Source organism: Poecilia reticulata, linkage group LG15 (assembly GCF_000633615.1).
Source record: "Poecilia reticulata strain Guanapo linkage group LG15, Guppy_female_1.0+MT, whole genome shotgun sequence".
Lineage (NCBI taxonomy): Eukaryota > Metazoa > Chordata > Actinopteri > Cyprinodontiformes > Poeciliidae > Poecilia > Poecilia reticulata.
Genome location: NC_024345.1, coordinates 18,603,435 through 18,628,047, shown reverse-complemented (window position 1 = coordinate 18,628,047; position 24,613 = coordinate 18,603,435). Strand labels below are relative to the sequence as shown.

Here is a 24,613-nt window from a genome sequence, read left to right as displayed (position 1 = left end):
CTGCGCTCCTCCTCTCCTTGTTCCATTAAATATGACTTATATCAGTTTTCTCACCTCTTTTATGATCATGTATCAGAACTGGCCCTAATTAAATCAGATCTGAAAGATTTATATCAAAGAATATCCTCAGTAGACAACATTTTCCCTTTATAGGAACTAGAAAAGCTTTTGAACAGATTAGAGGGTTGAAAAATTGCTTTGTCAGCATTATGTTAACAGTGAAAAAAAAAACAGATATGGAGCATAGTGTGAAAGATTGTGCAGATTTACAATTTAGATAGGGCGTGAATAGTTACCTAAGGCATGTGCAAAAATCTGGAATGTGAATGCAATAGGTAATAGTAAAAACAGTAGACCTTTGAAGAAGAGACTGAAATCTACTGTTAATGAGGCATGATGCTGCTTCCTGGCAGCAACCTCCTAATGCATCAAAGACTACATCAGACTAAACAAGGCTTTAAAATTAATGAATAGCTTTGTCTCTGAGGGGTAATTTTCCATCATCAGCATTGGCAAACCCCATTGTCGGTAGCAAAGCAGAAGACAGTACGGCACTGCTTCCGCATCCATTTATCCTGATTAATTCATGCAACGCAGTAGGTCTGATCCTGATGATTCTCTCTTTTTGTTATCCCAGGATCCTCCTCAGGGTTTGGGTAATATTGCTCCCTAGAGAGAATGTGGGTATTTAGGTTAGCTGGCTTGCCAAATTCCCTAAGGAGTTTCTGCTAGATCAAAAGGGGTCTGGCTTATTAGAACTTGGCATTCGACAAGTATTGATAAGTTCACACTTAACAGCTGGTTAATCACAGCATCAACTTTAAAAAACACGTTGCTGATTTCTCTAGTGATGTTTTTTTTTTTTTCTCTGAGAAGGAAACGGAGCAGAAGACTATTTCATCTGGGATTGCTTCATCCATTTACCAGGCTCTGGCTTTTGACTTTTTTCTTTAGTTTGGTCCGCTTCTTTTAAATTAGAAATATTGAGCATCAGTGATCCTAATGCAGGAGTCAATGTCGGTCTTTTAAGTTTCTTTCCATCACTAACCCCCAACCGTGTCCAAGGAGGAGAACTTTCAATCAAATACCCCATAATTGCCAAGTCTCATCCATGAAACATCGTATGCTTTGACAATAAGATGAGGAATGTTGCACAGTGCAACTTGCATGAATATCTTAATTTCAGTGTTGTATATAATTTTTTATAATTTAATAAAAGTGGAAAATTACATCCATTCAGCTATTGTCCTCTGCTTACCTGAGACTAGGTTACAGGGATAACAGTTCCAGGATGGAAATCCAAGCATCTTAGTGTCCAGGGATATTCTTCAGCTCATTTTGTTCAAATCCCAATGCGTTTGTAAGTCAAAAGGGTTATATATTCCCTCTGGGATGCACCTGGAAATCTATCCGTCCGTCCATCCATTCATTAATTAATTTTTTTCCATTTATCCTGGAGCCTAAGCATAGAGTTCCACACTTTCCTCTCTGCAGCCCCAGCTCCTCTGAGGGCATCCCAAGGCGTTACCAGGCCAGCCGAGAAACATAGTCCCTCCAGCGTGTCCTGGGTCACCCTCCTGGTCTCCTCCCAGTGGGACATTCCCTGAACATCTCACCAGGGAGGCGCCCATTCTTTCAGTCATGGTCCATATCTCATAACCATTTGTGAATCAAAATTGATTGACTTTAGACTCAGCTTGATGAAATTGAAAGACTTATGACTTCTCTAGGACTTTTAGCATCAGTGATATGACTTTACTTGAACTTGAACTATTCAACTTGAAAATACTTGATAGTTTACACCAAGCAGAAAATGTGTTACAATAGAGCTGTGCCTGGCTCAGCTCACTGAATGCTTCTGGCCATTTAACTGTCTGTAGATTTGGGTGAAAATACTTCAAAATTACTTGTGAAATTCTAAACAATGACATGACACCTTTTGTCACAAGTCAGTTTGCTTTTATCATTCTGCAGATGTTTCTCTGTAGCATATGCTGACCTTACTGTTGCTTTTTCCTTGAGAGGTTCCATTGGGAAACCCAGCTGATCGCACTCTAAAGATTCATAAAGTAACATAGCTTATGTCTCCTTAACCTTTCCCACAGTCTAAGCTTTGTGTATTTATCTCTTTCCCAGATTCAAGCTACCTCCATTACTTTGGGAATTCATACCTTGAGTTTCAAGGTGTTGACCTTGGAACTCAAAACAACATCGCTGTGAGATTTCAAACCACAGCGTCTCAAGGAACTCTCCTGTATGTCGACCAAGGACCCATTAATGGGGATTTCTTTTTCATGAAACTCTTTATCCAGGATGGGGTCTTGCAGGTAAATTGTGGTTTTATAGAGATATTCCATGTTCTCACAATGGCTATCTGTTTGGTCATTCTGGTTTAAATGTGTTTGTTTTTGCTTTAGAATATTGTTCTATAGTATCAAACTGAAAATATGAGAGAAATATTGCCACAAACTATTATCAAAATAGGAGGGCAAATAGAGTAGAACAATGTTGTTGTAGTATGGACCATTCTTGGAGAGAGATCTAGTGCATTATAATTACAGTTGCTGGGGGTTTATTGTGAAATGTGTTCTTAATGCGCAGTGAAATCTTCTGCGCTGAGATTTCTAAGAATCTTAGTGAAAAGGAGAATTTCTTGTTTTGCAAAAGTGCCTTGAGACATTTATTGTGAATTGGCATTACACAGGTAATTGCATAAAGTCGATTGAATTGAATTAATTTGTCAGTTCCTAACCTTTTCAGAACTAATAGTTACTACTCTGGACAGCTTTTCAGAAGTTATTTTCTTGCATGTGTGGATGCTGGCAATGCATTGTCCTACAGGCCACTGAAGTGGACTTTAATGCCTCGGTGCATACAATACACAAAAAATGTATCTTGTGCAAAAATAGCATTAAATTAATGGAATGCAAATAGCTGGTGATACTAGATTCATTCGTAAGTTTAGTTGTTTGACTTCCGCTATGCTTTATTTAATAAGACTGGAGTACAGTACGAGTAAGGGATAAAACATTTTTGATCTATTTTTAGAACACACACTCGAGCATGAATATTTTGTTATTCCTGATGATGAACGAAAACATTTGCTGAATGAGGCTATCAGAAGTCATGCATGAAACAGACCATAAGATGACAAACACAAATTGCAGACTTAAACCTCCTCTCAAATGTTTCAGTATGCCTTTTGCTGCAATGAAGAAGATGAGGTTACACGGATGAGTGCATCAAGTCGCGTTGATGATGGCAGAGTTCACATTGTGCATATTAGGTATGTACACCTTAATTTAAGCTTGCGGAGCCACAGTAGGTATTTGTGATCAGATCTGCGTTGTGGTCAGGCTTTTTAGAGAAGCGCTTCGTATGCGTTAGTGTTCTAGCAGAAGTGGATAAGCAGTGGAAACATTTCATGGCTTTTACTGTACAGGACATCAAACGAGATGCAGTGTGATATTTATCTGCTTCAGGCAAGAATACATTTTCTATTGAGGAAAAAGGATGCATGTTCCCAGTGATAAGCCACTTAGGTCCTTGTAAAAAAAAAAAAAATCAAAAATCATATATATTTTTTTACAGTGTAAGCACCCCAGGTTCTTTGAGCTACATCTCTTGTTGCCTACGTTTTCCACATGTCACAGATTTGTTTACAGGTTAGGGTTGTAAACTAACTCTTGAGGAAGCAATATAATTGTCAGGGATTACCAGATGAAGGATTTAGGTTTTATAACAAATGGACCGGCAGGCTTATGTTTTAAAGGAGTGAAACAAACATTAGAATGTGCCTATTAAAATGCATTAGTGATCACTGACCATGTTTTATTGGCTGTTCTGAAGTCTTCATTTGCAGTTTTTCATTATGAAAAGATTAACAAGCAAAAGCTAAGTACAAAATCAATGTTTAAATGATTTAAAGTGAGGCTGTGGCCCCTTTAGTTATGTTACTTCTCATGCACTCTCGCTGCCAGCCGCTCTATATTATAATCTGACATAAGACAGATTGTGGTTTCGTTTCAAGACATAAAGTTATTATGTATGAGCCGGAAGCTGAACCAGTCAGTGTTCATCTTATAAAAATTAGGTTTAGAGACATATTTGCAATGTTTTGAGAGTCTATTTTTCTTTTTTTTTTAGATCAAAATTCTGTTCAGAGAAAAAAACATTTTAACACACCACTGAGAGAAAGAAATTAATTTGTTGCCTGAAGATGACATTATGTGTACAAGTTAAGACACTGAAGGTGATAACAAACATGCAGTGCCAAAGGAAAGCAAATTATTTTCCCACAGAAACAGAAACTGAGTGGGAAGGTTGTCGTCTTGTTTTCTTGGCAGAATAGCTGCTGTGCCCTAAATATATGAGAGGCCAATCAGGTTCAAGGGGCTACAAGGCCCAGCCCTTGTTTTTTTTTTTCCCTGGAAGAAAAATACAACAGCAGTATGAATCAATCATAATGTTCTACTCCAACCCCTTGAGACACTGCAAGAAAGAGAGCTGTCATAACTAGGGGGTTGGTTCTATGGAAAAATGGTTTCTGGTGTCACAAAGCAAATTCTTTGTAATTGTCTGATGGCTGACTCCGTCCATCTTTGTCTGATTTGACCCAGAGCTACACCACCACAGCCATCCTCAACGTCACTGCCTAACTCATTATAGACTTTTAATATATCTTCCCGTCAAAGACGCTTTTCAATATGTTAAATAGAAACCCGGTGGGGCTGACTTCTCAAGGACAGTGAGCACAGTGCCCTCTGGCTGCCGGCCAGGCCGCTCTGGCAGACTGCTTCTAAATTAACCGCATCTCTATGCTGGCTTTGGAGGAAGGACTTATGCAGGTTGTAGCAAGTGCCCCGAGTGTTTAGCCAGCATATGCAACGCCCTGCAACACCAGCTTAACAAATCAGACTAGATTGCTTCACGGACCTTCTAACTTCTACTCAGGGAACAAGAGGCATCGGGAGGCGCAGAGAGGGGACTTTGTATCTGTGGCCTGAGAACCCTCAAGCTACAGCTAGTTAGTCCAGAATCTGCACTTAGGTAATTATCTGTGTTCCCCTGTTGTTCCCAAAAGGCAAATTGGTTTTGGAATCTGAGACTATGGGGTGGGTCCAGAATAGTTTGTGGAGCCTTATAAGATGGCTTGAGAAAAGGAAAGGGAAATTGCCAAAGACTAGTAATTCTTGGGCATATCAACAAGGAAGAAAGATAGATGGTGTTGAATTCTGGGAAATTGTATATAAAGCAACTGCAAAAAGATATCACACTGGTCAATTTATCACACTATCAAATAAGATCTTACATTGAAAATACACTTACGTTTGTGGTCATAACATCGAATTGTAATGAATTTCATGGGATGTGAAAATTTTTACAAGACACTGTATGTTGCATATTCTTGACATGGCAGCTTGTGTATGTCTGCGCCAGCATCTTCCTAACATGTTTTTGCCTTATCAGACAAAACCTGACCCCTTGTGAGGCAGAGCTGACACTATCGGGAAACACGAGAATTAAAAGCACTGCAAGTAATTACTGGCTGGGACACATGATTCAAAGAACAAACCATGTCTTTGTAGGTGGTTTGCGACAACAATATATTCCCAATCAGGTAAACTTTGTGATTATTGTGTGACGGTTTAACTAGCTGTCAAAATTATATGGTTCAACATACTTTATGGGTTCAACACATTATCATAATGAAGCTAAAAATATATTTTTTGCATATTTTCTTTTAAAGAAAGCAAAGCCTCTTCACAACTATACTGGCTGCATTGAAGTAATAGAAATTAACCACCTAAGAAGCTTCTACACAGCTGATGCAGTTGCTGGCAGCAACATAGAACAATGCAGGTAAAATACACTTTATCCCTATTACTAAAACATGAAAAGAAACAGCTACTTTGTATTTTCTTTCATCATTTTTATTTTTTACAGTGCCTTTTTTTGTTTGATATTGATAAAGAAAAGTTGTCATGTTATTTTGGCATCAACACCAGATCAAGTAAAAATCTGAATGTAGGGACTCTGAAATACCACTAATGTTTTTTGTTTTTTTTCGTTTTTTTTAAACTAGTCCTACTGTAATTTGGCAACTTTTTCTTAGAAGGAAAAAATAGGCTTGCTGAAGCTTGATGAAATATTTGTGACATGCTAAAAATAATCAGGATTAAAGTCTCCAAGCCCTTTTTATTTTATATTTTACAGTTTCTTTCACATGAAGCTGTGTTTCATAAGACACTCACAGTCTTACTCTGATCCCCAGTTATTCTAAATATACTAAGAATTTATATGTGGATATTCTGTTTAGTCATTAAGCTAAACTAAGATTACCAGTTTCTTTCTGAAATATTTTTCTTTTGTCTGGATTTTACATTGTTGATAATGATGCATCTTTTACGCAGTGTTTTGCTGTCAGTAATGTTTCAAGCTGTCCCATTCATTAAAGAACATAACCCCTGATGCAAATGCAATGTAGGGTAATAACGCATAAGCCACACTTAAGTATTGCGTTTTTATTCATTACTAAATAAAGCTTAGCTTTTCACTGCCATTTTAATTTCAGTGTAACAGCAGCTTAACAATTATTGTTGTTTTTATTGGCAGAAAAATGGTAAGAACTGTTTAAATTAGATGAAATTATAAATTATCGTTTTTATTATTCCGTAACAAATCATTATGTCTATGAAGCAAATAATAAATATCCACAATTGGAAACACATTTCTCTTTATATTGTAATTTTCTTTACAGGAATGTGTTTGAAAAAGATTGATCAACATTTTAAGATGGCATAATCTTTATCTTTTCACAATAAACCATATTATCAAATAATTTTATGAGAAAATGTAAAAAATATAATGAAACAAGCATGTTATGTAGATACTTTGGATAATATACTTGGAATCAAGGAAGTTTAAAAGTTGGGAGGAGATGCCGATAAAAAAGCTACCTTTTTTTCTTATCTGGACCGCTGTATTTCTCTACCCTTTGCTCTGTAAAACTATGAGACCCAAAACAATGATTAGATGTTTTTGTTCTTTGACCTTTTACACCCAAAATACATATGCCTTTAAATTGATATTTTACTCAATCCTCTCTTTCAGGTATACTTTACATCACATGGTGGCCTCCACAGAAAATTACTTGAGTCTGACCTCTCCATCAGCTTCACCTACCACGGTAAGCACAGCAACCCTGGTATTGTCCACGCCGCCTCCCAAAATTCCTCTGCATGAACCCAAAGCTGGACATGATGACCTTTGCCACAACGGAGGAACATTCCATCAGATGCAGCTTCATGGAAGAACTCTTTCCTCCTGCCACTGTCCTCTCCATTTTACTGGATCCTTTTGTGAAAAAGGTACCTCAAGATATTTGCATCTTTTTCCTGTACTCTGTTTTTATTATATCTGATTTAGGAAGCACAGACCAAAAAACTGCTGTAATGTGACCTTTATAGTGGTATCACCAAGAGCCATCCTTCGAATTATGTCTGGTAATATATGCTGAGCCTCTTTGGCTAATAGGTTTCAGTATGAGGGGTAATAGAGTCAGCTGCATTAAGAATTTTGAGTGATGTGAATTATTCAAAATATGATAAATGAAATGAGAGATCCATATAAGCAGCTTGAACATTGCTGTATGTTCATATTCCCCTTCGGCATTCACCCAGAATGAGAATGCAACCTTAGACCACTTGTTCTGCATTCAGCTACTACAGCTCTCACCCACTTTTCTAACCAAAAAACGATATAAATATTTTCCCACTACAAAAATTGTAAATCCAAGATGGTGCTATTAGTACCTCACATGCTCCATAGGAGTTTTTCTTTTAACAGTTCACATTTTACAGCTAAAATCCAATTCATACTACAGATTAAAATCTAAATTAAACATTAGATTAAAAATAGAGATTTTGATGTTTCACATTTGATAGTGAACTTGCCATAGTATTTCTGCTTAAATGTCAATTTGAAGATAGTCAAAATGCAAGTTGACAGTGGTTTGTAGTTGTGCCAATAGCAACTACAAACCAATCAAGACCTGATCTGTAGCCTGAGCCCAACCCAAAATTATACACCTGATCGGGTTGGGTGCGTTTGACATTGGCTTCTGTAGTGTATTTTGACAGCACAGAGAAAATTAAATAAGAACTGAATAAAGTTGTGTTAATCTACTTATTATTGACTAAAAAGAGGAGCAGGTCATTTATCCTGTTGAGGATAGAAAGAAAGTTAGGTTCAGAAGTTAATTAGACTGTAACAAGCCCAGTGCACTACACAACTAAAGTGCATGTGACCCCACCCTGTTCAGCTCCTATCAATCACACCTCACAAAGGAGTGGTCCAAAAACAAAAAGCAGTAAAAACTTAATTAAAATGATGTGACACCGTTTCATAAAGATGCACATCTACAAGTAGATACAGATAACTTTAATACATTATTTCTTATAAAACATTATAGCATGAACGTCACGCTACACTATTTTAAATGAAATCTTCCACCATTAATTAAGTAGTCTAGCTGTCAATATAGTCTCTTTATTAGCTATGTAACTTATTTTTATCAGCTAATATTTACACTACTTCTGGAAAGTATTCACAGTGCTTCACGTTTTCCACATTTTATGTTACAACCTTATTCTAAATTGTATTAAATTAATATATTTCCTCAAAAATTTACAATTGCCTCATTATGACAATGCACCTCACCTGGTCTGAGTCCTTCAGGTACATTTTGGCAAACTGCCATGTGCCTTTTATTAAGGAGGGGCTTTCGGCTTAGCGGCCAGGACAAGAGTGAAGAACTTGAAATAATTGCGCCTACAGTCATGGGTTTTAAATGAAGACTTCAAGGTAAACATTAGTTACTGTCAAATGTGCTCCACATTGTTGACCTAAGAAAAGTTTAAAGTGTTGGGAAATTATGCTCATAGCATAATCTCATGTTCCCAGAGCTGACACGATCCTGCCTCTGAGCTAACACTAACAGTCATTAACATGAGCCTGAGTAGTCCGCCTGCACCCAGCACCCTGATTTGACACGTCTGCCATGTTTCTTAAAAATGCTAATTTACAGGTGTTTAGCTAATTTACAAAGCATTATTTGTCTCTGAAGGCACTGTGATAAATTGCTTCTATTTTTAATACTAATTTGTTTTGTTTTTTTTTTGTTGTTTTTTTTCCTGCGGGAGACCACCACGTTGACAGAAGCTGCTATCTGCCCCTTGCATGATTCAGACGCTGGTTTATTGAGTTAGTTATTAAAGATTATTTCTTCTGCCTAAAGATCCACTGGCAATGAATGATGCATTCATTTGCTGTTTTCTTTATTCACTTATTCTAGAATGTTAGATTTTTCAGTTCAGGAAAATACAAATGGTGCACAACAAAATATCATTTGTGGCTCCCCAAATTAGGAGAGTTTAAAACTTCCCAGACCAATTGGTGATTACATCTTTTGATTCTTTAGATTATGTGATAAACTGTTTTGTCGTATGCTAGTAGGATATTCATTTCCTCCACCATAGCCGTAACATCAATCAAATGCTCAGTTTGATTTTATTCTAACAATGATTCTTTCACACTTCCCCCTCCTCAACTAGAAAAGAAGTTCTTGCTTATTCCCCTACTTGTCAGACTTAAAAGCTTATTCTTTAAATACCAGAAGTAGCCTTTTAGTGTCACTTTTGCTGAGTTTGAGGAATTGCTCCTTCTCAAAAGAACTACAGTCTCAGGTTTAACAGGGTCCAATCTCCTTTGAGCACTTATCCAACAATGTGCTTTGCAACGCGAGTTTGTCATAGCCCGCTTTAAAAGTCCAGGGGCTGTTTACATGCTGATGCAGTCTCTGAACATAAATTTGCCACAGAGCGACTTTGCCCGGCGACAATCTTGTCATTACATCTTGTCGAATGAAGGAATAGCCACATGAGAACAGTGAAGCGAGTCACCCCTGTTACGAGCTAATTATAGATAAATCATGCAACCCAGTGACGAAAGAGGTGGACTGGTTTCTGACTTAGATGAAACACTGATACGTAGCACAGATCTTTAACAAATATATTAATGCACATGGGTATGCAACCTGTTTATTTTTAGCAAGTAATTTGGTGATAAACAAAAGAAATGCTGAAAATAGTCGACATCCCAATGACAACAAAGCTTACTGACAAAGATGTTTTTATTACAGACACATAACTGCTGATTGTTTATAATAACTTTTATGCTGTACTTTCATTTTTATTGCTGTTATAAACTCGTGATGCAATTGAACAGTAAGAGACTTAAGTTTTTTAACAGTGCCCTGTAAAATTATTATTTAACTTTTTTACATTTATTGAGCCCTACATCATCTTCAGTGTACTATTTTTAAAGGTTTTGTTTTATAGCCTTTAAAATACAAAAAGATTGTTCTGTATTTAGTCGCACCCATCTTCCCATCCACTCTGACCACATTCCCATGTATTCACTGATATCTGGACAAATCAGGCAGGACTGTGGGAATGATGTTCTTTGATTTCTCAAAGATTTAACACAATACCACTAGATTTTCTGTCAGAAACTCCAGAAAACACAACTGTTTTCTGCCTGAATTAATAACTGCGTGGCAAACAGACCACAGCATAGTTTGTTGTAAATATTCAGGCTAGTTAGCATGACCACTGGTGACGGCAGATGGTTATGGTTTTTCTTTAACAACAAGTTTTTTCTACGCCATTAGAACATTTAGGAGCGAGTACATGAGTTTGATTGACAGCGCTGGGACCCTGGCTTTCATTGGTTGTTTTTGGTCTGGAGCGGTGCATTTCTTCAGAGAGCAACAGTAGCACAAAGAGGAAGTGGGGGGTTAGACTGATCGTTTCACAAATTTAAAGCCTCAACATACTGTCATGACATGGTGAGAGTTTTAGCAAATACGTAAAAAAAAAATATATATATTTTTTTTTACAAGAGTTATGTACTGCAGCTTTAAAACAATTAGTTTTATTGGATTTTATTTAATGACATCAAAGTAAGAGTGCCTAAATACTAATGCATCCTTTGCAAATATAAATAAAAAACAATTGTGCACTACTTTGTGTTGATTTATCATAAAAAAGCTCTATAAAATATATTTAAAAAAATGTAGCTGCAATGTGAGGGAAAAAAGCGTGAAAAGCTGCATGGGATATCAATACTTTTGCAAAGTAATGTAATACATTTTTATATACATCCTTCTTCTAGGATGTAGTCCTCTGCAACAACACTTTGTCCAGCCTCACGATTAATAGAAAGCAATCTTAAAATGATGTAATAAATGGCACCTGTGTCAGGTAGTATTTGTAAAAGACGAAACCAATGAAGTGAAAAATTATTCAAGGTTGCTCTGTATTGATCACGACTTCATTCCACAGCTCACCGGGTTTATTTCTGACTTGTACATTAGAGGCTGTGATATAGGAAGCTGACCCCTAAGGGAAAATAAAATGCCAAGTGCACAGTACGTCTCATTTGTGTCATTCCAGCAACTTTTACTTAACGTCTAACATCAGTTGCAAAAAGAGAGTGTGCAATTTCCCCCTCTTAAAACACCACAGCTCTGTTAATCTAATTTGCATTTTTATGCGCTCATTTAATTTTCAACCAGTTTAGCTTCAGAAATCATTCATATTTCTTTTTACAGTGTACTAGTCATAATTTATTTGTTCAGTGGCAAATAGGCAAAATGATAAACTTGCATTTAAGAGTTGGGTTCATTTGTGTCTTCTGTTTTGTTTTTTTTGTCTGAAAACCGAATACAGAAATGCAAATTGGAGCAGGAAACTTGAGCAGAAAAAAGACCGTCAATAAATTTAATCAGGAAAAACAAGTGATCATGCAGAAAAGAGAAACAGATCAGGGCTTTTTTTTTTTTTAGCTTTCTTGTTTTTGTCTGTCTTTGACATTAATGGGACCTGATATGGTGTGCCTCCTGATTTGCCAACATTGTGACTTGGTGCTGCCAGCTCTTTTTGTGGGCATCTAGTGTGTGGTTTCTGTAATTGCCTGTGTCTTTAAAAGTGAGCCAGCTTGGTCATCCTTGCTCAGACATTTGCCAGCAAATATTACAGGATGGATTCATCATTTTTGGTCCAATAGAACCGCTTCTTCCACAACGGAAACACCATCTCTGATGTTTTCTCTTTGTAACTTGAAGCCTTGGCTGTCATGTCTATTCCACATAAAGTTCTGAAAAAAAAAAGACAAAAAAAAAAATCACCCACACTGTTTTTCATGGAAAAGAAGAGACGGTTCAAAATGTATTGAAAACACATTAAGAAAAAAAGGATGATGACAATATGAAAAATGATATGGGAATCTTGGTTATTCTTTTAACAGGTGAACAGTTCAAGTTGTCAAACGTGTTAGTTCAAAATGCTGATCCTTTCCATTCCTTCACCACATTTTAAATGCATGGCAGCCATATTGTATCTTGAGGTCGGGGTTGCTGAGAATCCTTCATCGCTCCCTCTTGTATTTCTGATTTTAATGGGTCCTCCAGTGAATTTTAAAACTGGGAATATGTTTTTTTCATATATATATATAATATATATATATATATACAGAGAGAGAGAGAACAGGAAGTAGAGTTTATTATTTTATTGTTTGTATGGCACAACAAATGCAAATGGTTCATCTCCTGTTGCATGGTTTTAAAATTATTTGTTAACAGAATAATAGAGGGAAACTCATAATACCCTTGGAGTAGTTCTCAGATAAGTGCAAGCTGTATTTTTGTTTGGTTGCAGTGACTATCAGCAGAATCCCCTTAGCTCATTTGGGCTGTTTTGAGCTGACTTTCAAGTTTCTGAACAGCCAACGACCCACTTGGTGTAAAGTGTCCTTTGTGTAAAAGGCCAGCAGATGATCACTGGCTTGTGGAGTTGATGACCTGAGCTTGTACTTCTTCCACCTTTCCTTAAAATCAGACCCTTTGTCATCCAGTGGGAAATGACACACTAGCACGTAGCCCTGACAGGGCTCTGCTTACTCTGCTCACAGACAAGCTGTAAAGGCATGCAGCAGGCAATTTCTGTTGTTCTCCTTACTAGGGAAAGCTCTTATAGACATTGCATTCACTTGGTATGCCATTCTTCCTTTTAAAAATAAACTTACAAACCACTTTGCTGGGAGCAACCAGCAAAGTGGTTTGTAAAACCATTCAGATCTAGATGTCTGTTAATTCTGCTTTTATGAAGCTTCTACATGTTCAGTTTTGTCTATTGTGCCAAAAGGTTGCTCAGCTTACTTCGCTCTTATGAAACTTTGTAACTACAGGAATCAAAATACTTAAAAATGTTTTTAATGCACATGACCCTTTGTTATTGGTAGTTGCAGAGCCTGAATCTTAAATATCTGTTGGAATTCTTTGTTTTGGATATATATTTCTTTTCCATCCCTTCTACCATTCCCCCTCAAGATATTCCTTTGCAAGAGAAACTTGTCTTCATCCAGCCTTATTTGTCACACATCCAGTTGTTATGACTGTTTAATTACTGGTATGAATTTACTATGTCACTGCAATAAAAGCAATGATGATACACAAATTTAACTCTTCAGGTTTTAGAGCAAACTTTAAATATTAAAAATATTTGCTCTAATGTAATGTTTCATTTCTCTTCTCGTTTTTTTTTTGTTTTTTTTTAGATACCACCATCTATATCCCATCTTTTGACGGCACATCGTACCTGGAGCTGAAACCTCTTTTATCTCTTCCACACCCTTTAAATGACAGCAACAATCGACCGACCGGAGCAGAAGACACAACTTTCTATCTGACAGTCAAAACAAGATCAACCCAGGGCACCGTCCTCTTTAGTGAGTACAGTCTCCCTTTAAAGTATTTATTTTTTTTACTTTCTGACTTTCAAAGTATATTTCACTAAAAGGTGCAATTAAGTCCTCAAAACCTTATCTTTTTATAGTCGACATTACAAGCAAGCAGTTAGACAGCTATTATCAAGCAAAATAATATTTGTAAAGACGTATATAATGTTCTGTTGAAAAGAAATGTTAATCTAGATCTAGAAAAAAGGTAATTTAACAGTTTATTTTAGTTTAGGTTTATATGCTGAGCACAGTATTACTAACGGTAAGGGAGTGTGCATAAAAAGTGGAACAAATACAATTAGATTCATCATAATATGTTTTATGTTTTTATGTATTTAGTTAATAATTTCATTTAAGCAGTGACACGAATCTAGTCTCCAAAAATGTGCAATCTCTGTTGCACAGCAAATCAGAATTTCCACAATGACAGACCAAGACGCCACAACATGATTCTTTTTAGCCAACTTTGCATGGGCCAGGAAAAGTTTACATCCTTAAGAGAGGAAGGTTTTTTTGTTTGTTTGTTTTTTCTGATGTGAGTCATGGCAGGAATGTCGGTGTGACAAAGATGTGTGCACCTGCACCAAATCTTGGTGAGTCTTATTGTTTACTGGCATAAAAGTGTTGTGAAATCACTTAAAAATAATCCAAAACAGACTAATTAAATAATAAAACTCTGATCAAACAGACAGTGGTAACGTGGTGTCAGCACTTCTGACAAAGAACTGTATAGAAGTCTGCAATTTATTTATTATTATTATTTATTTATTTATTTATACAATGAGGATTTACCCTAATGCAGCCAATAATGCTACGAGTTTTTATAAATCTTTTGGGTTTCTTTGCACAGATTAACTTTGGGCTACTTTAAATTTAAAGTCACAGTTGGTTTTCTTCTGTTTATGAATAGCTGTTGGGTTATGAAGCAGTCAAATAAATTTTTTATTGTTTTAGCAAAGTCAGTTCCTGTTTGCTTGCTTGTTTGTTTGTATTGAAAAAATGCATCTAAAGGACAATTAAAAGGCTGTTTGTATTTTCAACAACAACAATAAAGGTAGAAATCAAGAAATGCATAAATTTGATAAACATTCTGTACATTTTCATTTCAATGTTATTATTACTACTGAATTGGTGTTTATTTTTATCCATAATACTTATTTTATTTTCAACGACTGCTATGAACAAAAATTGAGAAAAAAAAGAATGAAAAACCCTCATCTTTACTAAAACACTTAGTGCTTTTTTGGTAAAATCTCAAGTACATTTTAAATTTTTCAAGTCTCAATTACATTTAACTGTAAAACATTTCAAACTTAGTTTCATCTAAGGAGGGAAGATTCTGGGTGAGAGGAGGAAAGATTGGTTCTCCTGTGAAGGAAATCTGTCTCTACCCATCTTTTGTGGGCACGTTGGCAGCTTTTCTGGTGTTTCACAACTGATGATTGAGCTATAACCTAAACGCAAACAAAAGAATCCTCAAGAGCCGGTCACTCACATGCTAGAGATAACATTGCATTCACCCTTTACATCAACCTTGAGCTCTACATTGTATCTCTGTCTCTTGCCAGTTCCTTTGTTCCCACACCTGCACAGACACAGACACACACCCCTTTGTTACAGAGGAAGATTGGGATGGGGGGGACCAGACACCCTGAGTAGATCCTCTTAACAATAGAGCATTGTTTGGGGAAGAGAGCAAAGTCGTTAGATTTCCCCCTCCTCCCTTTGCCCGTCTTTTTTAGAAGTTGCAAAAAGCTGAAGCATGAGAATATTTCATAATTCTTTTCCAGATTTTTCTATCACACATTAAGTTAAAGCATATGCATGTAATTTTTTATTTTTTTTCCAGACAGCTTAGAGGTGAGGTCATCATGCCTTGAGCTATAGGTCCTCTAATGACTTAAAAAAACATCCAAGCGTGTGTCTCACCGGACTACAGTTGCTGCTCCTCGCTCTAAAAACTGCAGCCACCTTGATTTTTGTGAGTCTGCTCCCATGCTGCACCAGTCAGGTGCAAGTCCAACTAAAGTTTAACCACCATGCATTGTGTGGCGATCATGGGTGATTTATTCCACACAAGCCGGGCACAGACATCATAACATTCATCTTGCCGGTATGGCCTAGATCAACCTGTTATCTGTGACATCCTCTGTAGGTTCGCAGTCTCTGATCTACATTTCCAGGTCTGTTAAGTGTTGCTGCGCACCTCAGGGTTAAATGTCTGTCCTTTGATCACAACGTGGATTTTCTAGTCTAAGTAACTATGATAACGGGAAGATGAGGGCCGGGTTAAAATGCCCTCCTGAGCCAAAAAGTTGATATTACACTGTGTCTAATTTTAAGCAAGTACATTTTGCTTAAAGAGTATATTTAATGTTTGAAGTGAATACAAAAATCATTCAAAATGAACTGAGATAATAGTTCATTATATATATATATATTGCTTTTAGTAGTAGTTATTCTATTAAATATTCATATAGTAATAATTACTTAACCCTTTTTTTTGTTTCTCTGGACTGACGGTGTCTTTCTAAGATGGCTGCTGAGTGACAAACAAAAAAAATATATGTAAGATAGTGATGGTTAAATCTGTCAGCTCATGAAACATAAAAGTAATGGATGCTTTATGTATAGTTGGTTTATTTGAAGATCAGTTAAACCTTGAATACACATTAGCAAAGTCCTTATCAATATTAGGACAGACGCCTGGTTCAAGTGTCCAATTAGAATTACGAAACTCATTTTTTGACAGCTAAAAATATTCAGTTTTCATGTTCTAGTTATGTTTTGTACATTTCGGGTTGCTGAGGTCTTGGTGTAGATTATATGACTGCACAAATATTCTTCAGATAATTTTTTATTAGATCCTTGTACTGTATAAATTGTATTTACATATACGTTTTAATCTTTCTATTGAAATGTTACAATGGCATTATGACCAGCACACCAACCTTTCTCATTTACCTCAAAAACATCTAGGACAGGTGTTCAATTTAGGAACCTTTGTCAAAGTGACTATATGTGTATGTGTGTTTTAGTTTAATAATATGTATACATTTATTTTCTGAGTATGGTGGGTTGAGTTATGGAAAGTGTTGCATGCATTATTCAGGAAGTACTGTTTTGCAGACTTAAATAAAAGGTTTCAGAACAGAGTAGCAGTATAATTGTAAAGCAAAGCTTTTATGCTTCGCTACACTAATTACTTGCATTTTGGATGTGTTTTTAGAATACAGAAAACTTCTACACCTGTGGTGAAATGATGTTTTAGATTTTTTTCACACTTGTGGGAAAACATTTCCTGTGTTTGCAAAAGTATTCATGCAGCCACTCCCTTAGATGTCTTCAAATCAGTTTTAATGTGATAAACCATTACAAAGATGCATAACGGTAAAGAGAAATGAAATAAAAAAAATAACATTATCTTCAGTATATACTTTTTACCAATAACAACTGAAAACTCTGGGATGTATCTGTTTTTACCCCTTTGCATCAATACTTTGTAGTCTGTTACCACAAGTACCATTGCACTTCTTAGGGTTTATGTGTCCAAAGGATTTGCTTATCTAGATACAAATACTTGTATTTGTTTTTAAATGTCTCAATGGCCTTCCTCCAGCTGACCTTGGACCATCTCCAAGGCCAGTTAACCAGAGGTGATTGGGCTTTTGTGGTTGCGGCTCATTAGTTATGAAACAGTTTGCCTCTATGTGTTTGGGAGGCTCCTTTACCCTCTTGTTGTTTTAAGACTCATATTTTTCTCTTTCCAAACCCAGCAAATAGTTTGGCCTCAGTTGTTGAACCAATGTTTGCCTAAAACTACCAAGCTTGTTTCCAAACATTATAAACTCAGCATTTAAGATAGAATGATAACTAACAAGTGTTTAGAGTGCATCAGCTCTGACCACAGTCTGATGCTGCCACCTGTGTAGATGATGTGTTCAGGGTTATTTGCAGTGAAAGTTTTCTGCCACATACAGTAGCTATGCACCGGGAAACATACCTATATTTTACAGTCCGTCTTTGGCAACCCATTTTGTGGACAAAACCCTTTATACTTACAATCCTGCTCTCCCATGTTCCCCTCAGGAACAGCGCGTGCTTTCTTGGATTAGCTGCCTTTCTCTGAGAAACTCGCAACAACACATTAAACCAACAGCTTTTCTTCTTTTCTCATCACTTTTCCCACAGTCTGCCTCATCTTACTTAACCCAATGCCATTCCATGTATGCTTACCTAATTTTTTGAGATCTGATTCAGATTCTTGTCTTCACCAGACGTTCTCTTGAAATTAATTAACAACAATTGAAATTAAAAACAAATGAAGATGTTGTTGTTGTTATCATTATGTTTTGTTTTAAACTATTTTCTACATTTCTGCACACATGACATGTAGTTGTGGAGTTGTCCTATTCTTTTTTCATTTTCATGTGATGTATTGAACAGTGCTCTTTTATGGCTTCAGAATTTGAGATTTTACTTTTTATTCACAAATTCTTCACTGATGTTTCTGGGGTGGCTTCTGCTTTGTTTGATTAAGTGACTTCGGAAAGTACACTATCCAGATATGTATTTGTAAAAATATATCCAAATATCATTTTTGTGTTTTACATTGTGTTGGACTTTTATATCAAAATTCCAATAAAAGCACATCAAGGCTGTCCTTGTAAACATATGCAGAGTGGTGATACATTACATTTTATTTTAACTAATTGTTTTTTTCCTTCACTACTACCAAATATTGTAAGAAAGTTACTGTATTCATATTAGTATGGTAATTATTATGTCACTGTAACTCAATAATGAGATGGAACATTATAAAGCGCCTCTGGAAGATAACAGTGTATGACATCCTGATGAGTCACCTGTGCATTTGTGCTTGAAGTCAAGCTGTCCAAATCGCTTCACTTCCACACTGTCTTAGGTTGTGTCACATATTTGGAGCAAGGAGATATCTGGTTAAGTAGATCATCAGTAACTAAATAGCTGAGTGTGTAATCTCCCTGATATAACTTAACAGTTAGCTACCATCATTGTGCCATACAAACATTTCTTGTCATTAATATCAGACTTGAAAACTTTGGTAAATTGGACATGAAACTCATAATTTTAGCCTTGTTTGTCTCACGTAAGTTAATTGTATTTACAATAACGCAGTGCCACATAATGTAGAGGCTTAAAAGAAAAGTGTTAGCCTTACGGTGAAGAGAAATGAGCGTTCAGAAAACACACAGACAGTTTGCACAGTGGCTTTTATCTAGTTACGTTTCCTTGCTTCTAGCACGCTGTCTTTTTCAAATCAGACGATGGGAACTGAGCAGAATTCTCCAGAGATCAAACATACAAAGTTAATCAGAAGAAAACCAAGTGATATACATTGAGATGTGAGGAATCGCTTTGCCAAATGTGCTCCATATTCTCCACCTCCCCTTTCGCAACTCTCCCCGAAGCAAATCCACAAGTCTCCCCCTGGACTTCAATTGTCAGATTGAGAGGAGAAAGACTGGAAGGTGGGTTGTGAGGGGGGAGACAAAGGGAGGGAGAGGAGAGGAAAGAGAACAGATGACAGGCACTGACAAAAAGGACGAATGCTCTGTAAGGTTCAGTGCACAGTAAGAGGGCCACGGAGACGCCACAAAACAATTTCCTTTCAGACAAAAAATAGAATAAGAAAAGATTAGAAAACATTGACATCTGTTGAAAATAATATTTGTCCAAAAATGAGTTATGACACAATGCAGAAACAACTGCTAAAAGAGGAGACTATAGGTCATTGTTGTCAGAAATTGATATAAAAATTGGCATGACTGACTGTGCTGTTTTGCTCATTAAATCTAATGACTTTCTTCTACTTTGGTGTTTTGAAAATAAGTTAGATGATTAAGTGTCATGAGTAATTATGTTTCGTGGGAGTCGCATATGTTTTCTTCATGTTTAGATAATTTGTCAGTTAACATTATTTTGTTCTTTTCTTAAAAATGTGCAGTTTGTGTTTCTTCTGCTCGTCTCTCTGATGTTGGATGCAATAAATATAATTATTACCATAATTTATGCATTATGGCTCATTCTCCCTTAGTTTCCAAGGTAAATTAATTTCTCTCAGTCTATTCCTTTCTGCATCACAAACAATTCCAATACACACATTTTTACTTAGGATTCATTAAAATGTTTAAAGTCTTTGAGATTCAGTGCTTTATTATTATTTTTTATTTGGAACACTAAGTCATTACATTCACTATTAGTTTGTCATTAGTGGCATTGCAGACTGGAAAATATGTGGAGTACCAAACATGTTAAGCTAACAGCAGCCTCTGTCTCATAAAGAGATGGGAATTGTATTGATCCCCTTCATTTTCATCTCGGTTACAGTTACCATGCTACCTTGAAACATCTAGCTTAGAAGCTGCTTTCATTGCTGATGTTTAAACCCCCCACCCATGCCATTACAGGACCTCAGCATAGATGACATGCACACTGCTAAGACACAAGGCTGTCAAGCCCACACACCTTGATACTATTTTTAGCTCACAACATCAACCTACTTCCTGAGATTCGTGGCTCTAACCCTGTTGTCTTTGGAAAATCAAACAGGTCTACTTCGCGCCTACTCAGTAGCTCTCTCTGGACTAGTACTCCCTTGTCACTTCTTCTATTTCAGCTGAAATATCCCCTGTAGGCCTTGTTGGAAACACAGAAACATTTAAGGTCTCTCTAACAGGGCACCATTGCTGCTCAATCCCCTGCCCTGTAGCCACGTTTTCCTTCACAGCGAGACAAGAGGTGCAGGTTCCCTTTCTGTCTGAGTCTCTCTCAATGACCTGCATTCTAACATTGTCATGCATTTGTTCCTGTCTGTTCAGACAGCAGTCTGGTTCTGGTGTGAATGTTCCCCCCCACCTCCCTTATGAAGACCACAGTAGTTTATGAAGGCACATAAAGCTGTCCAACACTTGCAAATTGCAATTACTTTTTTGCAGGAATTATGTCATGCAATAAAATATTGTGACAATACAGATTACATACCTGACAAATGACTAAATAAATTGTCAGCGGTCATATCATTGTTTTATTATCAAGAACATAGTGGTTGAGGAAGCCAGACTCAAAGCAGATGTGATGAAGCTTTCCACTCAGAGACAGTTACAGCTCTGCTGGAAACGGAGTGCAAATACAGTTCATGTTATGGTTTAGAATAACAAAAAAAAAAAAAACTGGGTTTCAGTATTTTAGGAGTCCCATTTAAAAAGTGAAACTTGTAGATTTCTGACTCACATTGATGTAATTCAAGGTTTTATGTCTGTTTATTTAAGTGGTTATGATTTACAGCTAATAAAAACTAATCCCCCCACACCCCTGGAATATTAGAATATTAAATATGACCAGTAAACTGAAGGATTTTCTTTTTTAAATCAGACATGTTTATTACTGCTCACTTGACATGTGTTAACACCATTCAATCCAGCTTCAAAAACGCTAAAAAACGTTCACATAAAGCTGCGTATACAAGTAAAATTAAAAGATGAGTAGAAGGAAAATGTATGATCAGAAAATCCTGCTCAGGAAAGATGGATAACTGCAGCCTTGAGAAGATTGTGAAGCAAAGCCCATTTGAGAGTTTGATGGAGATGAGGCTTGGACACCAGCTGTAGTAACTGCATCTAGAGGTCACCACACAGACGCAAGATTTGGAGAGTCATGTCGTCTGCTGCGTTGTCTCAAGTTAACAACTTTCTACCAGGACATTTTAAAGGAATGCCTGCTTTCTGATAAGCCTGCTGCGTTGTACAGCTTTGCTTCTCACATCGTCGTGGGTCGTCATTATATACATCATTTTCAATTTGTTTTAATTCTGATATATTAGTTTCTCATAATGTTGATTTTGAAGGGATCTGGCTCATGTGTTGAGCTCTCTGACTCTGTGTATAGAGGCATTTATACAGCAGAAAATACAGCGAAGGAACCTGCATATTTTCTAAACAGCTTTTTGTAATAGATCAGTCTTTCTTTTTCAGTGGCTCCTTGCATTTTTTTCTCCCCAACCATCTTCTCTTCAAGTAAGTACTCCGTGAAAAGTTTATCTATCCCTTAGAGAGAATAAATGATTATATTTCCAGACTTTTTCAAATGAACTCTCTGTGCCCTTTGAGCAGATTCCTGTCTGTATTTCTTTATTCATGTACTAGAGAAGGGGAGGGGGTTACCGTTACTTTTAAGAATCGTGTCCCAGCTGAATTTTTGGACTTTTGTCATACATTGGCCTTATACAAATAAACTAAATTGAGCTGAATTGATTTTTAAGAAATAAACGTAGCGTTGCATGCAGACGGAGCTTTTGACATTTTACATTTTCTCAGGTACGGGTCAGTTCCATGTTGCGGTTTTATTCTTCAAGGGATGAAACATTTTGCCATCGGCTTGTGTGTGTTGTTGCTGAGGTCACAGCAATGTGAAAGATTCTTGATAAGCTTCTGTCTAGAGAGAGGCAAGCTTATTGGCTGTGAGATGGTATTTGTTAGCAGACAGGAGTCCTCCCTCAGGTTTTCCTGTGAGGGTTATTGATCTCCGCAAGTATGACCTTGTGCTCAACATCCTCTATTTTATTGGCGGACATTGATGCAATATGTAAAGAATCTGTGTTTAAATAATTGAAATAGGGATAATAGCCATAAGGTGGCAGAAGTATCTGATAAGGTCAGATTTGATCTACTTCTGCTTTTATTTTCTTTCCTTTGTAATAAACCAAAACTTTTTCTCTGGTGCAAAACTAATTTCTTCAAAATCTTTTTTTCTTTCTCTTTGGCATCACACAGATGCCAAAGAGAAAGAAGGGGCTTCCTTCAGGATCTCAGTTTAGTTCAAAGTCATTTATATTGCAGTTTTTTGTCAATGTATTGAATTTAGGAATAGAGAAAACGAAACTTAAACTTTTTCCGAATTCTGTGGTTTTATTGTTTCAGCCCAGGAGCAGAACTTTGGGGATCGGTTCCTCCACATGTCCCTTGAAGATGGACGCCCCATTGCTCAGCTTGGCTGTGGGGGCACCAGTGTTTTACATGCAGCTGCTGACAAGAGCATCAATAATAACAGATGGATGTCGATCCTAATCCGGTATGATGTTTGATTCCTTTTTAGTTTGATTCACAAAATACACAATAAACTGGATGTTGATTTGTTTAGAACGTCTTTAGGATGGGTCTTAACATAAATATAAACACAACAATTGTGTTCTCCGTAAATGGCAAACCAAAACCAAAAAACACATAAACTCATCAGCTACAACAGTATTAAAATCATGGCTAATAAAACATAGGTATTCAAAAGTTACTGACCATTGAGCCATGGATCTATTTGTTCTTCGAAGGTATGTGATGTCCCGCACAAAGCATTGACTTGTGAAACCTTTAAGGCTCCTGAATCGCCTGATTAGATTAATTCATTTGTAATCTCACTCATGCAAGTAAGTGGGAAATGATTACTGTAAAGCCAAGCAGCAATGTAATTTTAACAGAAAAAAACTGTTGTGTGTTTTGAATAAATGACATGCTCCATGATCTACTTGAACTTCAAAATAAGTTGAAAGAAACATTTCTTTATATTTATCAGACTCACCTTGTATAACTATAATAACTATAGGTTTCATTGTTTAATCAAAGATGGCATGCGATCCAGACATCAATAAAGTTTATAGTTTGAATGTGACAAGATAGGAAAAAGGTACAAGAGTATGTTTTCTTTTTTCACAATACTTGCTATTATTTGACTAATTTCCTTTAAAACGTATTTCTTGTATTGACATCAAAGTCACAGATGAACCTTTAGCAATCCTTTAACAATACAAAAGAAATCTCTTGGCTCAGAAAGATCCGGCACAGTTTGGCATGTTGATCTTGATCTCCATCCACTTACATTTCTTTCCCATCTCTTACACATAAGCCTGACAAACAATGCTTCTCCCCTGCACAACCGATCTTTCGTCTCTGTGGTGTGCACACTGGCTTATGGCTCATCACTATGGGGCAGAGGGAGCTGCTTGGAGAAATCTGAGAACGACTGCCGCAGAGCTCTGGCGGCTCTATTTATTCTTGATATGTTCAGCACTTTTGATTCATATGCAAATGAGCGTGTGACATCAGAGGTATTTGTCTGAGCACTAAATACTTACTTTCCTCAGCTAGGAGTTGACAGCACTGAATACAGCCTCGGTAACTTGCAGGTGTCAGCATCTGTGTGTTGCAGGGCAGTAGATGCATTTAAGCACACATAAGGCAGGCTTTTTTTTTTTTTTTTTTACTCGGCACATGACACCAGAAAGAGAAAACATTTGCCTTTTGCTTTTTGAACAACTACTGTTGTTTTATTCACTCTGTACTCTAAGAAAATGGTGTGTTGCACTGATTCAGCACTAACAGCATGAAGAAATAAGTACACCCCGACTGTGCAGCATTAAGTGTTGTGGTATAGAAAAAAGTGGTTCTTAATTTTTTTTTTTTTTTTTTTAAGATAAAAGTGCTTAGTATCACTACAGCATACTATAATTACTTTGTTCAGTTTATTTTATGACAAAAAGTTATGAAATGTTTGTAAAAGAAAAATAAGACAGTCAAAAGTAGACATCACACTAAGAAAGGATTTAGTTTTTTTCTTCCAGTAGGATTTGGTATTTGGCTACAAAAATAGTGTTCAGCATCAGCCTGCCTTGTTGTGATGTTTGGCTGATCCGATCCGAGCTCTTTCACCTCTGGCTTCTCCTAAA

At 36.6% G+C, this 24,613-nt stretch overlaps 1 protein-coding gene across 3 annotated transcripts in view; it reads left to right on the top strand.

The window, feature by feature from the left end:
* eys (eyes shut homolog) overlaps positions 1 to 24,613 on the top strand; it is a 175,276-nt gene that overhangs the window by 104,247 nt on the left and 46,416 nt on the right. For all 3 annotated transcript variants that reach the window (XM_017309078.1, XM_017309076.1, XM_008429846.1), the window contains exons 35-41: positions 2,137 to 2,327; positions 3,195 to 3,286; positions 5,470 to 5,620; positions 5,750 to 5,862; positions 7,114 to 7,370; positions 13,678 to 13,848; positions 22,818 to 22,968. In XM_017309078.1, coding sequence (XP_017164567.1) covers positions 2,137 to 2,327; positions 3,195 to 3,286; positions 5,470 to 5,620; positions 5,750 to 5,862; positions 7,114 to 7,370; positions 13,678 to 13,848; positions 22,818 to 22,968 — 1,126 coding nt within the window. The remainder of the gene's footprint in view (positions 1 to 2,136; positions 2,328 to 3,194; positions 3,287 to 5,469; positions 5,621 to 5,749; positions 5,863 to 7,113; positions 7,371 to 13,677; positions 13,849 to 22,817; positions 22,969 to 24,613) is intronic.